Raw genomic sequence first — 18,906 nt, 5'->3', positions numbered from 1 at the left:
TGTGTTGCACTAGCACTGAAAAGAGAAAAGGAAAGGAGGATTTGAATCTGCTTTCCCTCCATCACCAGTGGAGAAATCAAATCACCAATGATTTTTTTAAGGCCACTGTGGTATGTGCAAGTGACGGATGTCAGGGTACCCCTGTGATTGGCTTGATTATCTGAACTGTGTCCCAGTAATTTAAGCAGTAGATGTGCACACTTTTCCACCCATAGGATTTTTTGTTTCCTTGGTTTAAAACCAGCTTCTATAGCAGTAGACAATTGTTTAATTCATACATATGCTATGGTTCTCCTTCCACTTCCTTTTCTCCCACAATCCTTAAATGATTATGTCAGATGTATGACTTTCTAGCTGTCTGCTTTTCCAAAATAATTATCAGGATGAATAAACCTCACCTAATCTTGACTTTTTCCCCTTTCGAGAATAGACCTTGTGATACCCAGTTAGTTGTTAAGATGCATTTATAAAATGAAATGTGCCATGCCCCATGATGTCATCCTGTTAAGGGTTTGCTTGGAAGCCAGCAAAAGCTGTAATATAATGATCTGTGCTCCAGCTCTGTTTCCAAGAATGTCCAAGCCGTGTTTCTGAAAATATCATTTCCTGGAGCAAAGCTATTCAAACCTTTGTATTGACACACCTGAGAAATAAGACTTTCCTCCCAGTTTGTTCCAGAGTGTATCTGCTCACACCTCCCACGGATCTGTGATGGGACAGGCATGTTGGTGAAAGACTTTTAAGACACTTAAAAAACTGATTAGTTATTCTCAAATAACAAAACATTATTCATTATGTCACCAAGAAAGGTATAAAGACTCCAGTGTGCAGTGTAGGAATTGCTGCAGGGCAAGGCTTTGATTCTCTGTTTTTCTCCTTCTCCCCTCTGCTTTCTCACACACACCAGAAACTGATTTTTACTTCTGCCCTCAAATGGCACTTCAGGCTCTAGGTTACTAGGGAAATTAAACATGTTTGCTTCTGAAATAATGTTATTGCCAAAATGTGGGGATAGAGATAAAAACCAGGACAGAGAGAGAGGATGTTTAAAGAAATCCACAAGTCTAGTGATTTATTGCCATGATGCTCTCTATTTTGTGGAACCTTATTATTTATTCTATATACACACATTTACACTTTTTAAATTTGGTTTTTATAGGTAAAAGCTGCTACAAAAAAGATTGCAAAAGCCTTTGCCATCTCTGGTCCATTCAATATCCAGTTCTTGGTGCAAGGCAACAATGTGCTGGTAAGAGCTGTTGTGAGTGTGGCAGGGCCTATGCTGTGCTGAGGTTTGTGGGTCCTGCATATCTGCTGTGGGCATGGTGGCAGTGGCAGCCACCTGCCTTGTTCAGAGGGTGTGGGGTTGCCTGTGCAACCCCTCATCACACAGCTCTCCCTGCCTGTGTGGCAGAGAGCATCCTCCCCTGCCTTCACACTGAGGGTGAAGAGAGTCTGCTTGCTTTGTCTGTCAGCTTTGTTTCACTGTGGGCTGCTGTCCTTCCCAAAATTATCAGTTTGGAATAGGATGGGACAGCACTGGGACCTGCACCTCATCCTATGTACTGGATATCATGGCTTTTAGACCTCTGATATCCTCTCTCATCTTCAGCTATTTTGATGTTAAATTAAGCCTTCAAAGGGATTGAAAAGAAAGCAAGAAAATGTAAGTGTTGAAACCTTTACTATAAGCCATTAGGATGGTTATCTGAATAGTCCTAGTAGTTATTAGTAAGAGAAGTACAGCAGATGTCTGACCCTGTCTGGGTAACAGTTGGCTTTCTGTTGCTAATGGAAGGTCAGAGGAATGTGAACAGAGTATGACTGAGGAAACAGTGAATAGGAAGAAAACCTGAGAGGAAACAGAAGAGATGCATTATTGGCGAAAATTCCTGTTTGGGCTATGAGTTGAGTAAAATGCACTTACTGTTCTTCACCTTTCCTCTGTTTCACACATGGTTATTCAGAAACTCCACAGAGGCAGAGAACAGAGTTTTTCCTTCCTTGCTTTCCCACAGCTGTGCTTGTCTTTCTCTGGAAAGCCCCTCCCTTTTCAGTTGTACCTTAACTTACATATTCATATCCTCTTTCATTCCACTTCATTCTCACTTACAGCAATTCCTCTTCTGCTCTTGAGCTCCAAGGTGGCTTCTCAGCACGTTGCAGAACTTCTTTGTTACTTTCTTGCCTGGTTGAATGACTTCCACATGCGAGTGAGGGAAGTCAGTAAGGATAGTCCAGTCATTCAGGAAATGCCATTGCCATGGAAAAAGAACAGGTTGGACTTCCAGAAGTTGTACCTAATGGCTGTGCATATGTTTTCATGCCTCTTGCACATTAACTTAGGATATAGTACAGCATGTTTTCGAGTGAACTTTGGCTTCCCTTCAGTTCTAATATTCAGACAATAGAGATGGATCTCAGATGAAGAACATCAGTCTGCTTGTATCTCAGGCTGGCCATTCCCCATCCCTCATCCCTGTTTTAATAATGATCCAGATTTCTGTGTTTCTTATTTGACAATCTGAAGATCATCACTGCCAAGAGGACTCAGGGCTGATTTCAAAAAATATGAATCAATCTATTTCTTCCCTGGACAGTCCCTGACCCTGGTATTTATCTTTTTTAATCCCACCAGGTGATAGAGTGCAACTTGCGGGCTTCACGCTCCTTCCCCTTTGTATCCAAGACTCTGTGTGTGGACTTCATTGATGTGGCCACTAAGGTGATGATTGGAAAACAGGTTAATGAGTCATCCCTCCCTGCAATGGAACATCCCATTTTTCCATCCAGATATGTTGGGATTAAGGTACGGTTTCCAAAAGAACAACAAAACCCCCACCACAGAGCCAGAACATAGCACATTAACATACCATTAGTACTTTAATGCCCAGAGAGAACAATTTACTCACTGGCCAAAGGCCAAATAGACCTTTTGTAGCTTCTGTCAAGATAATCTATTTGGAAACTTTAGAGAAAAATCAGAGGAAAATTATCCAGTGAAACCAAATCTTCCTTTATTTTTAGCTTCTAACCTACTCTGAATCCTGTTTATGGGCTGCATTATAAATTTACACTTGCAGAGTTGAACACTGAAGTTCAGGCTATTTCATAATACTATGTAATACACATGTGGACATGCAAAACTTTGTGTTGTGAATGCCCCCCAGATTTTATCTGTAGGATCTGGGACATGGGCTGTCAAATGCACATAATCTCCTTTATATTCACCACCAGTTAAAATAGGGGTGAAAGTTTTGCATCCTTTGGTTTCAGTAAGGCCAAAGTTTTACTTTTTATAATTACTAAGTTTGTATAGGACCCAACATAGTAAAGTGTACTGTAGATATTTTTGAATGCTTAGTGGAAGAAAAAAAAATTAATTGAAGCTCCTAATCATAAAAATCTAGAACAGTAATGCAGAAAATCCAAGGGATAATGAGAATTGTTTAATTGTTTATACAGAAACTTCCAAGCTTTAATAGCTTCCAAATCAAGTGAAAACTGAGGAAGCAGAAAACCAACATCTTTCTACTAATAAAATGTTCAGACCTATTAAAATTAAAGCCACATCTGTGTCCCAAGCCAGTCAGTCTAGATGTAGCTTTACATTTTATTTTGATGTCACAGATAGGCATTATCTCATTATCTGAAATTCGAACTTGAGACTTTTTTTTTTTTTTTTTGGTGAGTCTAATTTATTTTTATAAATTTCTACTATTTAGACTTGAGGCTTCTGCACTGTTGTTAGCTGAACTGTCAAGAGTTTTGTCTCTCCTGGGAATGCTGGTTACAGAGCGGAAAACCCAGATTTATTCTTTAAAACTTCCCTACAAAGCTTTTTATACTGCTTGTGTTCTGTGTGGATTTGTCAAATATAAAAACCTGCTAACACCTCTGGAAATGCTAAACTTTGAAAAATATTCCAGTTTAGCCTGTTTGTTGTTATCCATGCATCATATTTGCTATCCTCTTACAATTTATTGCTAGTAGTATTTGCATGGAGACAGGATCTTGTTTCTTCAGCAGTTCTTAAAAGAGGATATGAAACTTTTTTCTTCATTCTCAACATAGCTGCTCCTTTGTGAATTAGAGTAACCACTGTTTAAGCTTTAGTGATTGAAATACTGTCTCACCATGTTTGCTTCCAGACTGGTACAAGTATCAGGGCCTGACCAAGATTAAATCCTGGGCAGAGAATGACTGACTAAGTTTTAAATAGGGCTTAGTTGCAGTACCAGAGCCTGCTCCTGATGATGCATTTTCATCGTCATGGCAGATAAAAATTAGGGAGGTGGTGGAAGGCTTTGCTGCTTGTTACCTTTCAAGACAATGTACATTAAAACAATCCACCTTAACTGCCATATCTCAGCTTGAGTTGGCCAGTGTAAAAATTTTCTCTTTACTTACAGTGGAAACAAAACTGATCTAAAAGTCACAAAGACACGTGACATTTTTTGAGAAACATTTTGAATTTCTCCTGTCTCATTTTAACTGGTCATTGTTATGTGTCATGAAGCAGCAGCTTCCTGTTACCCTTGGAGACCTCCAGGGACAGAATTATAGCTTCAAATTTAAAAACAGATACATTTTTAAGCAGGAATCTTGCTGCCTTTATGCAAATACCATTAGTAGTTTAAGATGTGGAGAAGCCCTACAGAAAATTACTTGGTAGTAGGAAATTTGTTCCATGTTTGTTACAAATGGTCATTGGTTCTTTAACAGAGACTTTCTTTTCCTCCCTCCCCTCCATGTTTCTTATTTTAAGATCAAATTAGACAAGTAAACTCAGAGAGTGCTGTGATCTAAGTCCTAATATAATCATCATCATCATCATCATCATCATCAGGGAGCTTAAAATTAGCATATAAAAGAGAAAAAAAATTACAAGTGTGTATTTCTGGATGTGAGGGAGAGGGAAAATATGAAAATAATTTGCAAAGTTTCATTTTTTTCACACCAAAAAAAGTGCATTCTTGTGGAATAGTTTTATTTCTGCAAATGAAACATTTCATGGAGAACAGCATTCTCTGAAAAATCAACTGGATTCAGATAGTATCTCTCCTTGTTCCATGAATTAAGTGCTTCACAGCTTTTTTGTTTAAAAATGTACCCTTAAAATCATACCGATAGTGGGCTACCACTGACCGAAAATCTACCACTGAAATGTGAGCAGGATGCAAGAGTTAGATGATTGATTTATTGGTGGAATAGATGGTTATTTGTTCCAGTCCATCATCAAGATGCTGAGGGAACTACTTTGCCAAGTATTCCTTTGCTTATCAGCCTTGACCACTGCTTTTTTTGGATCAATTCATGTCTCTTTCTGTCACTTCCAACGGTAGCTGGAATTTTTACATTCTTTTTAAATGATCCAATTTTGATTCTTCCTCCCTCTTTCCTCTTTATTTCACCAGGCCCCAATGTTTTCCTGGTCCAGGCTGAGAGATGCTGACCCTGTTCTCCGATGTGAAATGGCCTCTACTGGGGAGGTATCTTTTCATTGACTTTAAACATCATGAATCTTTGAAAGTGATCTTATTACTGCCTGAATCAAGATGGCATCTGTACCTTCTTCAGAAAATTGAAAAGATCTTTTTTAGCTGTATAACCTGCGATGTCCTGGAAAACCCAGTTTTTTCAGCCACTGGATGTCCCTCTTTACCTGAATGTCAGCTCCCTGAGTTGGACCTGGTCTGTGTGACAGCCTGAAATGAATTTATCTGAGAGCTGTTGTGTTCTGGGAGACTGTTTTGTGAATTATGTGCTTCTGGACAGACAAGTGGTTACAGCTCCCAACCCCCATGGACACTTGTAGCAGCAGCGACATGGAGACTCCAGGGCATGAGTGGTTGGTCTTGGGATGTGCCAGTTGCTTAAAGGCAGCAAAAATGTGTGGTATTTTCTTGTTGCCTGGTAACCATCAAGGCATGTCCCAAGGTGCAAAAGGAAAGAAAGAGACAATAAAATGTGGTGGCTACAGGGAGTGTGGGCAGGATTAGCCTGGGCAGCTTTCCTCACTCTTTGTGCAGCCAGGCTGTGAAGCGCTGCTGGAATGTCTCCTGGTGTGGTTATGGCATGCTGTGAGGGCACAGGGCTGGGCATCTTCCTGCCCAGGATTAGCACCCTCACCCTCACAGGCACAGGTTTCCATCTATATCACCTAAAGTGACACTGACTCATGTAGAACAAAGGATTTCTTTATGAGTTATTGCTGAGCTATCAAGGGCATCCAAAGATACACCCTAGTGGTCTTTAAATTTTATGTGTTCTGTTACTTCTAGAATGAATTCCACTAGCAAAAAATTATTCTGGGCCAGAACACCCTCTTGGGAAAGTGATTAAATACTGAGGCAATTTGATTAGACTTAAGTCTGCTGTACCATCACTAGGCAGGTGGCAGAGCCTGAGCTGCTCCATTGAATGTGAGCTTGGGTATGTCTGCAGGAGCTGTTTTCATTAGGAAATACTTACCATGCTAGTATGAAAAAGTACTCTACCCAGATACAAAGTAAGAACAGCCTTAGGTCTCCTACATCTCTCCAGAATTACTTTATTTTACTCTTCATAATGTGCTAGAAATCAGTATTGCAGAAGATTTCCTTTCAGTGTAGTTAATAGGCAGGAAAAAGCCAAGTGACTTCTGTGACTTCCTGATTTTCAGAACAAAATTGAGTACACAGACAACCTCCTTGCCAAAAAAAAAAAAACCAAACAAGTAACTAGGGACAAGAATTATTTTTCTGGGCTTTATACAGAGTTAGAGATTACCGTGGTCATAAAAGAGGGATTATTAACTTTTATGAGTTGGAAAGATCCATATTCACAAATGCCATAAAGTGTGACAGTTATGGAAGTCTTTCTTATAGTGAAGTAAGGATAATAACTTGCTTTGGGTAAAATGCTCAGTTATTCCTCACAGACATTTTTCACACACATGGCTTGATCTGGGCTTGAATTTGTCATATCTGTCTGGCAGAGATTTATTTTGCTGTAAGCCATGATTCCCACAACAGGAGAAGAAGGGGGTCCCTTTGAGTATTGTGGCTGTGGACCATTCCATAATAATAAACCTCTTCGGGAAGGCTGGAGAGCCTACAAGGCAGGGTCTGTCTGTCACCTTAAAAAGCCCAGGATATACATAGAATATAGATACACTGTATCATGTTGTCATGACTTTTTTTAAAAACCCTTCCCTTGTGGGATTTTTGTTTGTTTAGTTTTTGGTTTTTTTTTTTTTTTTTTTTTTTTTTTTTTTTTTTTTTTACTTCAACAGATCTGGCAAATCATCATTTATTCTTCTTTCATGAAATACTGGTTTCTGCTCACCATGGTAACAGCGAGACCATGAATGTGAGGGCTCACTCTGGGATGGGAAGGACCATAAGAGGAAAATGGGAGAGCAATTCTCAATCAGCCCCTTTATCTCATCTGTATATGTTGGTAGATTTGTTATTTCAAAGAGAAAAATCAGTGACAGTTCCTGCTTCTGATTGTTTTTCAACAAGTGTGGAGCTGACCAGAAAAAGTGAAGGTTGATTGGTTGGGTTTTTTTCTTTTTAAACTTTCACAAAAGCTCACTCATTTCTCTTTTTGTCACCAGAATTCCAAATTTTGGTTAGGAATGCACTTCAGCTCCTTCAGAAGATTGTTATCATATGACAGTCTGTAAGCAACCAAGCTTCACATCCAGTTCTGAATGCTGGAGAACTGCTAAATGGTTCTTACTGGTTTCTTCCTCAACTATTTCTTTATATAAAATAAATTATTATGAATTGCCCTGATGGCTTTGTTCTTTTCTTAAGTAAATACTAAAATTTTACTTGAACTTTGTTCATCTCAGGACTTCTAATGGAGAAGCATCTTTATATCCTGTGGTTTTCCTTCACAAGAAATGCCAGGAATACACCAGAGCACAAGCACTGCCTTACCATGGTTTGCAGGCACACAGAGGAACCGTGCCTGTGCACAACTCTCACTGCTGTCTAAGCCTTCTATAATGTTAAATAATTTGCAGTGCAAACCCAAATATTGGAGCAGAGGCTGTGTACAGCATCCCAATAACTTAGCAGAATCAATTGTTACTCCTCGGTGTGCTGTTTGAAACTAAACTATTGCTTATTCCTTCATTATTGCTTCATTAAAATTACGAAATTTGTCTGCAGTGATTTTCTGATTTACTGCCTGTTCCCCATGCCTGCAGGCTCCATGCAAAAGCAGCCTGACTTCTTCTCGCAGAAACAAAAGAGCCTATTTGAAAATGTCATTCCTGTTTCTTTTTAAGGCAATGTTTTTGGGTTGTTTTTGGTTTTCCCCTCATGCTGCCTTCTTTGTGCCTTTCTGCAGGTTGCATGCTTTGGGGAGGACGTGTACACTGCCTTCCAGAAGGCTCTGCTTGCCACAGGGTTTACATTTCCTAAGGAAGGAATTTTGATTGGAATCCAGGTGAGTCCTAAAAATCAAAGCTGAGAAAGGAGCAACACAGAGGAACTCAGTAGCTTTTGCCTTGTTTTCATTCCTGTGGCTTCATGGCTTAAATTTGTTTCTCTGCATTTCATCTTGAAGTGCAGTAAGACAGCGAGGAACAAACACCATGGAGAGATCTTTACTGGATTCAATAAGGCTGGTCTGGTGGGTTTTCCCTCTGTCTCCTGACAGTTTCTACTGGGAAGTGCAGAAGTTTGCAGTAGGAAGCTCCCAGGGATTGCTGCAAGCAGAGACTTGGGATCACAGAGCTCTAAGACGCGTTTCTGGGGAAACAAATGTTGTAGATGGTCAGTACAGAGAAACATCCCAACCAGAACCCAGAGCTCCCTCTGTGCTCCCTCCCAAACAGGAGCCCTGGCCATGCTACTTTACATATGAACTCCCTTCATCTGTGTATTGCCCCTTGCCCTTTTCAAACTAGTTCCCCTCCAACCCTCCCAAACGGGGAGGCAGTTTCCATGCTGCAAAGTTGGATCTGCTAAGCTTTCCCCATGAAGGCACATGTTTCATTCCAGCAGAGTTGTAGCAGTGATGACGGTGCAGAAAAGCTGATGTTGTTGGGGTGTTGTGGGCTGGTTATTGCTGTTATGCTGTTGGGCTGTGAGGCCTCCCCAGGCATGGCACTGTCACATCCCTCTCCTCGCTGGAGTCATGATGGGAATGTACTTCAGTGCATTGGGGTGAGGGGTTGAAGGACATCAGTCTGTCAGCAAAACTGCGGCAATAGAAGAAACTCTCCAACAACATCTTTTAAGTGTTAGAGAATCAGGCATTACTTTATTCTGGCCAGGTTTTTATTCTGGCCAGGATGTGCAATAGAAATCACTCCATCCACACTTGCCCAGGTTGTGCATCATTGCATCACACAGAGTTCTTTACCAGACTTTTCACATATTTATACATAAAAACCCCAAAGAAATTCTTGTTGATTGGTTCTACATTTCACAATTCTTAGTATTTGGTCTTCTATTTGTTATCGATCACTTTGCCTTCAATACTAATATGGTTCTCATTCTCTTATCAATCCTTTCCCAGACGAGGAATCTCCAACCACACCAGGGGGTAATGTCTATTAATGTCCATTTACCTCCCCTGTATCTTCTGGCTACTTCCAATCTGTAGGTGTTAAACTCTCAGAGTCTAGGAATCTTCTTTTTGTTGATTGAAGTCCATCAGATCTCACACAGTGAAACTCAAACCATCAGTGAACAGTCTTTTGAAGAGAAACCCTAATTCCCCACCCCCTTGTCAAAGGCAGACAAACCCCTGACTTAAAAAATTTAGAAGTTGTATCATTTCCAACAAGTCTTCACCCTTTTCTGCCCCCCACTTTTCTGCCATCAATCCTTTCTTTGTTTGATGACTGTGCACAGCTGATACTGTTCCCTACCCTGCAGCTTCTGTGACCCAGAAGTAGCTCAGAAAGAAAGAGCCAATGCTACATTTTTGCACTGATGTTTCTGGTTTCCACACTTTTCCAGAACTGTCTCCTCTAAGGGGTTGCCTCTTGGACACAGATTCTGCAGGTCCCTTGACTCCATGGTAGACTAGAGCTTGGACTTTAGGGTTTCATCTCTTGCCGTTATCACCGAAAGTTGCTTGTGTGACAGAAAATTTAAGTGATATCATTATGGGAATGCTCTCCAGTGCAATGGGTTCTGCAAAGAGCCTTTATGTGAGGAAGTTCTGTTAGAAACGAGGCTTGGACTTTTTTGGGTGGAATAAATGTCTGCTCGTTTATTAAAAAGAAAACCAGGAGCGGAGACTCGAGGTAAGCCCAAGTCCCACTTGACAACCCAGAAAAACAAACCGTGTGATGCACAGGCTGTTCCCTTGGACTCAGGTTCCTCAGGAAGACTGGGGGGGGGGGGGGGGGGGAGGGGGGGGTGGGCTGAGCCCCGGAGCAGTTCTTATAGTCTCTTTTGATGCTGTGATTGGTGCAGCTCAGATCCTCCCTCTGATGGCTCGTTGCTAGGGTCTTCATTGGTGTTCAATTCTGTCAGTCTCTGGGGCATTGAGTGATTGGTTTGCCCACTAAGCAATAATCCCCCAAAATGTTTACATCATAATTATTAGGTTATCTTAAGAACATTCTAGAACATTCTCCTCCTTTCTATAGACCCACTACTTTCCCCCATTGGTGTCCCCATCTAGTGGGCACATGGCAACATTACACCCATACAATCGCAATACCAATTAACTCATTAACTGCATGCCCTCACTCTTCTAACAAGCAACTTTTAACTTCTTCTCAACCAAAAAAAAAAGAACTTTTAACCATTTATTACAGTTCCTGACAGGTTTGCCTTAGGAACAGCCCTGCCCCTTTCACAGGCCTGGATCAGTAAGGAGGTTGTATGTTTCATGATGAACAGGGAGCTAGGCAGAAAACCAAAAAAATCTTGGTTCTTTATCAAGGAATAGTTACTGACTGCACAAGGTGCCAAAATCAGAGACACTTGTAAACTTTGGGATGTATGTATGTTCCTCAAAACTTTATACACTTCCAATACAACTAGAACATTCTTGGGCCCCATAAAACCATCTGATTGCCTCCTGCCATTTTCACACTGTGCTTGCAATAAGCTTATATGCCCTACATGATTGCATAAAGCTGATAAAACAAAACCATAGAATAGATGAATTTTCCTGTCAGACAACTGGGGTGTGAAAAATGTCTTTGGCTGTTTGTGCCAGCAGAGGATGTGAAGGAAGTGTGTGAAAAGTGGCCAGAAAGGAACATGAATTCTGCTAACACAGGTTACCATGGAGTCCTCAAATGTCAACATATACACACACATCTGGGGATGGAAGCAGTTGCTCTAAGTTACCTCTAATTAGCAGAAAAATTGCTTGCTACCTAGATAAAGTTTAAAAGTTCAGTATGAAACTGTGGCGGCTGGTGAGCCTACGATACAAAGGACAAAGAGAGTCTGAGGCAGTCCCTAGTACCGAAAGAACCTCCCCAGGTTAGGGTGTCCAGAAAGGCTTCTCCCAGTACGCTCTGCTTTGCTATGTTAAGGTACCCCAGCTCTGCTTCCCTGGTTGGCCGTTGGCCTCTCTGCCCCTTTGTTACCTTGTATGTTCCTGCCCTAGAAGGTTCTCCACTCCAAGTTCCCCCATTGGCCCTTGCCCCTCGCCACGCCCCCACTTCCCTATTGGTTGCTTTACCCTAGTCCCGCCTTTGTACCACCCCCGTGCCCTCAGATCATTGGTCTCTGATCCTCAATCCGCTCCCATATTTAAACCTGGATGCTGCGTTGTTTTGTCTTTGTCCCTGGACTCCTTCGTGGTGTGGCTGCAATGAACCTTTGTCTGTGGAACTCTACATGGAGACCCTTCCTGCCTCTTTGCCGTCGACTCATACTGCTGGAGCTATCCGTGTGTTTGTGCGTGCATGCGTGTGTGAGTGTGTGGCTGATCCTGCCGAGCGGCTTCGCTAAGGAGATGCTTTTGGAAGATCGCAGCACCTCGTGCTATGGCACAGCTGCTGCAGGCACCCAGCTAGCAATATGAAACTCTGGGAAGTTGGTTCTGTGTCTACTGTATATACTGCATATTTAAAAACAGCATTTGAAAACAGAGAAAAGCAAAGCCAGGAGGAGAAAAAAGGAGAGAGACTAGTGTTTAAAATTTAAGTGTATTTTCTGGATAGCAGCTAAAGGGGAATGGGCAGAAAAAAAAGTAATTTTAGCTATAGAAAGCATTTATGTAAGTTCTGTGTTAATAGCTGTTAAACTGAGCTGAATGTTCTTTGTACAAAGGTGTTAAGAAAAAAAGAAGGGAAAAAGAAAAGATAAAGCCAAAAGCTCAACTCCACAAACCTTTTAAAAGTAAGAAGATTCTGTCCTTTTTAATGAGTGGTTTACAGTTCATTTTCTCACAAAAGAAACTTGAAAACAACAGATCAGTCGCTTAAAGGTCTCTCTGCATCCCAGTACATTTGTTCTATAATTAAACTACAGATCAAGAAACATAAAGTCAATTCTGAGAACCAGGTATTGCCCTCTCCCCAGTCTGGAGATTGTCACCTATGTACTTTTCAATGGTCTGCTTTGAAACAGAGGGGAAATAAAGTCCTGTGAGAAGGGAAGGTTGAAATGTTGACCTTCACCTGACATGCAGACTATGAGTGACCTTCTCTGAGTATTTGGCTGGAGAAAAGGGGAGCTCCTCACTGCAGAAACAAGAGGGACAAGGAATGAGGCATCAGGTGGGCTGTAAACAGTAGCAGCAACTGTTCTCGTTTCAATCACAAACGTGAACCCACCTGCCTCAAACAGGCAAAGTTGTTGGGGTATCTTCAGAGGGAAACAGAGTCTCAGGACAGATACCAGATAGCCTGTCTCGACCATCACTGGGTGTTTTCAAACTGCAGGATAATTTCTGCAACCTGTTCTGGTGCTCTGGGGGCTGATCATTGTTGGGAGCATGTACACAAGCCCCTTTGGTTGTCTCCAAGGTGCTGTGGTTCACCTACAGTAGATGGTGAACTCAAAGCACACCCCAATTTTGAAGGCTTCATTGCTTCATGACTAGCACCTTACTCTGATTTTTAGTCTGGATTTTTATGTCTTGCAGAGAGAGAAATAAGAAGGAAAATGGTCTTGAATTCTGTTTCTCTCCAAAGCAGCTAGGTTCGTATTTCAGTGATTTGGTATGCTGCACATTTATACCTTTGCTGTTAATCATGTTGAGGTGAGAGGACACTGCCTCCTTGAAGGTAAATGTCAAACGGATATAGTTAACAGGAGTAGAGAGGGAGATCTTGGTTTCCTTGCAAATGTTTCTGGGGTGTTCTGCAAATCAAGAGTCAAATGGTTGTGCTGTGATCTGCAGTCCAAACTGAGCCCAGTATGCCCAGGCAATGAACCCACCTTGTTGGGGAGCTTCCAGGCTGGCGTGCAGTTCCAGTGGTAATCCTCCTGGTGCCATGCTGAGCTGTGTAAACCCAGGTCATCATCCCCAAGGTCAGGCACGTGAATGCTCCTTGATGTCCAGGGGACAGCACAAGGCAGGTTGGGCAGCTGATGGGGACTGTGAGCCTGCTGGGTTGTCCTTCAGCTGTGAGCACTCCCTGACACTGCACAGGTCAGGGATCCCCAGGATCTGAGAGGTCTGATGCTCTCCCACGGTAGATGGAATACGACTTCCATGTTAGACAAATGAATCTCTGCCGGTTTATGCAAGCTGATAACCTACCTCTTTCCACAATCTGGAGAAATCTGTGATGCTGAAACCCTGAGTCTGCCATTAAATAATTCATATTTTATGCAAAAGGAGTTGAAAAGCTAGGGGTTTTTTTCTTTCCTGATTGGGCTAATCAGTGATATCTCTGGGATGGAGTGCATCTGTCTTTACATCTATGCTGGTGACCACAAGACGTGGAAAGCATTGATAGAGTATTTTATTTTTGCATCCTGGCACTCCAAGTCTGTTGTTTCAAGGTAACTTTCTGCCTTGGTTCCTTATAGGCCAGAATTTTTGCATCCTCCACTGTGGATTTGGATCCAGAATTCAAGATTATCACAGGAAATGGGTTGGCTTCATTTTGAGCTAGATCTCAGTGAGAACTGATGTAGCTGCATTGAATGAACTAAGGATGTAGCCCATTACAAATAGCAAGGCTTGCTGGCAAGCATGAGGGGTCATAAGAAATGGAACTTTTCTGATAAAGGAAAAAAATGCAATTCTTCTACAACAAATACCTTCCACTAAGTAAATATGCTTGTACTTTTCACCTTTAGTAACTAATGGTTTCTTACACAGGTTATTTCAGCCGGCTTGTAAATCTGAGGCTGCCCCGATGCAAGCTGACAGCTGTAATTTCTTTCCATAGAGAGGCTGTTTTGTGTGTCACAAGTGTTCAGTACATGTTTGACAGAAATTTATAATACTATTGTGAAAGCCAGCACCCCTGACCAGAAGGCAGAACCATTCTCTCTGACTGGGAAGCTGCCAACCCTGTCACATTGTATATTTATATTTTCCAGTTAATGTACAGAACGAGACGGCTTTCAGAATGAGGTTCTTTCCAGAGTGCTCAGAAAAAAACCCTGTTTACTCCTTTTCTTCTTAGGAAAATGTTGACCCTTCAGGATACTGCTCTTTCATCCATATAGGTTAAGCTATCAGTAGCTCTAGCAGGAATAAGGGAGCTTGTAATAATCTTACTTGCAAATGGCCAGACCAGGCTAAGGTTAAAAGCAAGGTTTGGCTTGCCTTGGCAGTGAGAAGGGCATGTGTTGCATCTGATCTTTGCATTGCTGTACCTTCAACATCCCAAAGATACTTAGGCTGATACTTTCACTCACCTGTACTCTAAAATGGCTTGTTCAAGTGCAGATGTCTACAGGAGGTTGTCTTATCTTTCTAAATGATGTTGGATCTGGGTATGCATTATAAGACAATCTTTTGAACGTGCTGTAAGTCAGGCATTCCGGTCCTCATGGGAATATGGTGTCCCAGTCTCCTGACTCCCTTTCCATATGCCCATGGGACTTAGAAATGAACTCATACATGTACAAGCTCTTATTCGTGTGAATGTGCAAACATAGCATTCAAAGGCAGCCCGAAGCCCATCCATATATGTTATCTGCCAGAAGAGAAAGCAAATGTTTGGGCAATGATTGAAAAGATAATGAAGAGCTGAGGAGACTCTGGTTGGTGTATTTGAGAAGGCAATTGCCCAGATATTTAATATACACTATTAAATCTTTGGTGGTTGCAGTCCGGCTTAGTATGGGAACACTTACTCTGGTGTAACAAAGTATGTCTTAGCTGGGAGTGACTTGGGCTTCAGGATCAAGATAGTTGTCTTGGGAATGGTGCCGTACATGCACGTGCAGACATTTCTGTCCATGCCCACACTCAGCACAGAAAGGTGTATTTGCCTCTTATCACCATGTGGAGGAGCTTCATGTTGCCCAACAATGTACTGTTTCCAAATCCTAGCTTTAGTGCTATATCTAAAAAATTTCCTTTTTCAGAAGTCCTTCCGCCCCAGATTCCTCAGTGTGGCAGAACTACTGCACGAGCAAGGCTTCAAGGTAGGTGGTTCCACTTAGTTAAAGCTAGAGAGCTTTCAAAATCTGAAATGTCCTCAGCCTGCACAGGAATGTTGGAGTTTCTTTGGAGATAGACAAAAAGGGGTATTTTTAATATACAACAGGGATTTTTAGCTGAGTGATCCATAAAGTCAGCAGGTACCACCCAATTAAATTTTTTTACGAATGTTTAATTGAATGTCTGTTGTGAGGGCAGGAACAACACTGGCTCTGCTATCAGCCTGCAGCTGAGATGGACATCTCCAAGAAACAACAATGCCAATACGATGCCATGTATGGCAGGAGACAAGGGAGGGAAAACCTTATTTATGGAGAGTATCTGTATAGTGCTACATTTTCAGTGATACTCGCAAGCTGCAGACACATGAACTTTTTGGTGTTTACATCACTCTTGTAACTCTGTATCATTTTGCATCCATATCTCTATGGAAAAGCAACACAGCCACAGAAGATTGGTGAGAGTTTTACTTTTCAAAACTTAGTGCTAGGCATTAAAAAGAAAAAAAAAAATGTGGCTAAAAAAAATTACAAGTGATTGAACTTAAGCCCTATTGAAAGTCACAGGGATTTAGGTTTGCCTAAGCCACTTCACTGCTTCTGGAAGTACTACTACCATTCACTGACTATCATCTATCAGGAAATCACAGATAACAGAAAGTTGGGAAGGTTGTTCTGTACTCTGTGTGTCTCTCTAGATGGAGAGGCACCCTTGTTATGAGAAATGTCCTCCAAAATCAGCTCTGACAACAGCAAGGCTGTGTGTTGGGTCAGGCCCACATGAGTTCAATGAAAAGTTTTGGTATTGTGAAGTACACAGTAAATAACCCTTTTATTTCCTGTGACAGCTTTATGCCACAGAAGCAACCTCAGCCTGGCTCAATGCTAATGGTATCCCAGCAAATCCTGTGGCATGGCCATCACAGGAAAGCCAGAGTCCGAGCCTCCCTCCGGTCAGGAGGTAAGAGTAACACTCACCTTGTCAAATTTGTGTTTACAATCCAGGACAGCAAATGCAAGGGGCAAATTGCTAGTCCTGTTGAAAGCAACGGTAAGAATTTAATGGGACTTTGGATTCAATCCAAAAGTTTTGCTTTATCTGGTTCTGTCTGGAATTGCCACAGCAGGGATGTTTCAGCTTAATGAACATCTCATTGAACAGTCCTGTTCAGTATGGCTTGGATGTATTGCTCCATGTTATATTTTCATGCAAGGACACATGAAATCTGAATATTTAGCCTTTTAATGACAGTCAGTTATGCCTTTAACAGAGCTGTGCTGAGCTGTATCTAGGCTGAATATTGCTTTGCATTGCTGACTAGAACTGAAATAAAGTCCAAAATCCTGAATAAGGCTTAATGCCTTAACCCCTCAACCCACTGTTTCTTGAGCGAAGACTAAGCTCAAATGACATTTTCCAATATTGTTTAGCTGCATGCCTGTGCTGTTCATCAGACGTTTTTATTAGGAAGAACACATTGTCATACTGTCTTGTGCATTGTCTCTTCAGGCTGGTGAGGGATGGGAAAATAGATCTGGTGATTAACCTGCCCAACAACAACACCAGGTTTGTCCATGATAATTATGTGATCCGGAGGATGGCTATTGACAGTGGGATTGCTCTGCTCACTAACTTCGAGGTACTTCCCATATTGTTATTTCTCCTCTTAGACATAAGAGCCTTCAGAGCTTCCAAGCCCTTGTGACCATAGATTCCAGTCTGTTTGCACCCTCATTATCTCTGGCAAATAATGTATCTGAAAATCATGACAACACAGTGGTTTGAATATATCTTCATTTTGCTACTATACAAAATGACATTGCTCTGAGTAAAACAAAACCAAACCAAATCAAACCAACCAACCAAAATATTCTGGAGTCCTGCACTGTGCAGCTGAAGTTGCTGCTGCATCATTTTCACTTCAGAGCAAACATCTCACACAGGGTTGCATGTAACATCTTTAAATTAGGCATGGGAAGTGCTTTTTAATGGAATATGTTCCTGGTATGGTCCTTAAACCTTACTGCAGGATGTAGCTGGGCTTTCTTGAATGATCCTTGGGGCAATCCAGTTCAGAAGTACCATCCAAGTGGAATTGCTGCCTGTCCTGTTGTAGTCCCCAGTTGCCAGTCATTATTGGTTTGTGGCTCCTAACAAACCCCTTTCACACCTGATGGGGAAAAGATATTTGGTAACGCAAAATGGAACTCCTGCTGCCAGCAGTACCTTGCCTTCCTTTGCAAGTGGCTTTGCCTGTCACAAAAGAGCCTCATCTGGCTCTCATTAAGCATAGCAGCCAAACTCCTACTGATTTTGGTGGGTACTGACACAGAACAGTGACTTGAACTGCTGTCCAGCTGTTCAAAATCTCCTGTGATTGGAGTGAGTGGAGAGCAGGGAGAATGACAAGCTGCAGGTTCATAGGATAATGGCCAGACATGATTAGCAGGAATGGGGAATTGAAGACCCATCCTTTGCCTACTAGCAAAACACACTCTGACAATCACAACAAGGGTCCCCATCCAAAATTTATTACCACACCTGCTTGATGCATTTCACGGAACCAGTTGGATTGTAGAGTTTTAATCTCTGAGTTTGAGAGAGGAAAACAACCCTGGTTCTCTTTACGTTTGGGCTGTAGGGAAAGCAACAGCTCTCATGGAACAGAGCTGTCTTGCAAAGGAAGCCTGGCACATCTGCATCTCTCCAGCTGGACACGCAGGCTCCAGAGGGCTGGAGCTAGCTCCTGTGCACAGTTACCTTGAAATTGATACTGATTTGGATGGACTCAAGGACTGGACCTGCACCAGGAGGTTTCAGGGTGACAGAGCAGAAGTGTGGAGCCTGCTCTGTCATGCAGCCTTTGCAGTGCTCAGTCCTCCTCTTCTTTGTATTGACAGGTGACAAAGCTTTTTGCCGAAGCTCTCAAATACTCTGGGAAATTGGACTCCAGGAGTCTCTTCCACTTCAGACAGGCTGACAATGGAAACGCTGCATAGAAGAACTCTCTCCAGCCTGCAATCTTACTGCTTCTGGCACCTCAAAAGAGAGGGGATCTCAGATATTCACCTAACCACCTTTCCATGTATTTTGCTTTTGTTTGGTCTTTTTCAGCCTGCAGATTTGATGGGAGAAGAAAGCTGCATGTGTGTGTCCTGGAATGGCTTCCAAGTTCTGCTCAGTCCTTCAGGCTATTATCGTTACTGTTTTTTACATTCTCATTCAATATTGTGAATTCAGGTGGCTCTCCCTGTATCATAAACACTCTTTCTCAGCCTTGTGTCTGGCTTCAAAAGTGGAGAACTCCCCAAAGACTTCCGTGTGTTGCTGTCCAACTTTCTGTGCCGTGATTGT

At 42.0% G+C, this 18,906-nt stretch overlaps 1 protein-coding gene across 1 annotated transcript in view; it reads left to right on the top strand.

The window, feature by feature from the left end:
* Positions 1 to 18,551, top strand: part of CPS1 (carbamoyl-phosphate synthase 1) — a gene marked incomplete at both ends in the record, with an annotated part of 98,185 nt that extends 79,634 nt beyond the window's left edge. The window contains 8 exons of the mRNA XM_082284632.1: positions 1,160 to 1,249; positions 2,639 to 2,809; positions 5,418 to 5,492; positions 8,347 to 8,445; positions 15,477 to 15,536; positions 16,400 to 16,512; positions 17,062 to 17,191; positions 18,453 to 18,551. Of these exons, the coding sequence (XP_082140758.1) occupies positions 1,160 to 1,249; positions 2,639 to 2,809; positions 5,418 to 5,492; positions 8,347 to 8,445; positions 15,477 to 15,536; positions 16,400 to 16,512; positions 17,062 to 17,191; positions 18,453 to 18,551 (837 nt within the window). The remainder of the gene's footprint in view (positions 1 to 1,159; positions 1,250 to 2,638; positions 2,810 to 5,417; positions 5,493 to 8,346; positions 8,446 to 15,476; positions 15,537 to 16,399; positions 16,513 to 17,061; positions 17,192 to 18,452) is intronic.
* Positions 18,552 to 18,906: the final 355 nt, after the last annotated feature.

Source organism: Coloeus monedula (genome assembly GCF_965178545.1).
Source record: "Coloeus monedula genome assembly, chromosome: 7".
Lineage (NCBI taxonomy): Eukaryota > Metazoa > Chordata > Aves > Passeriformes > Corvidae > Coloeus > Coloeus monedula.
Note: the sequence above shows the minus strand (reverse complement) of the source record. Positions and strands in the feature narration are given on the sequence as shown.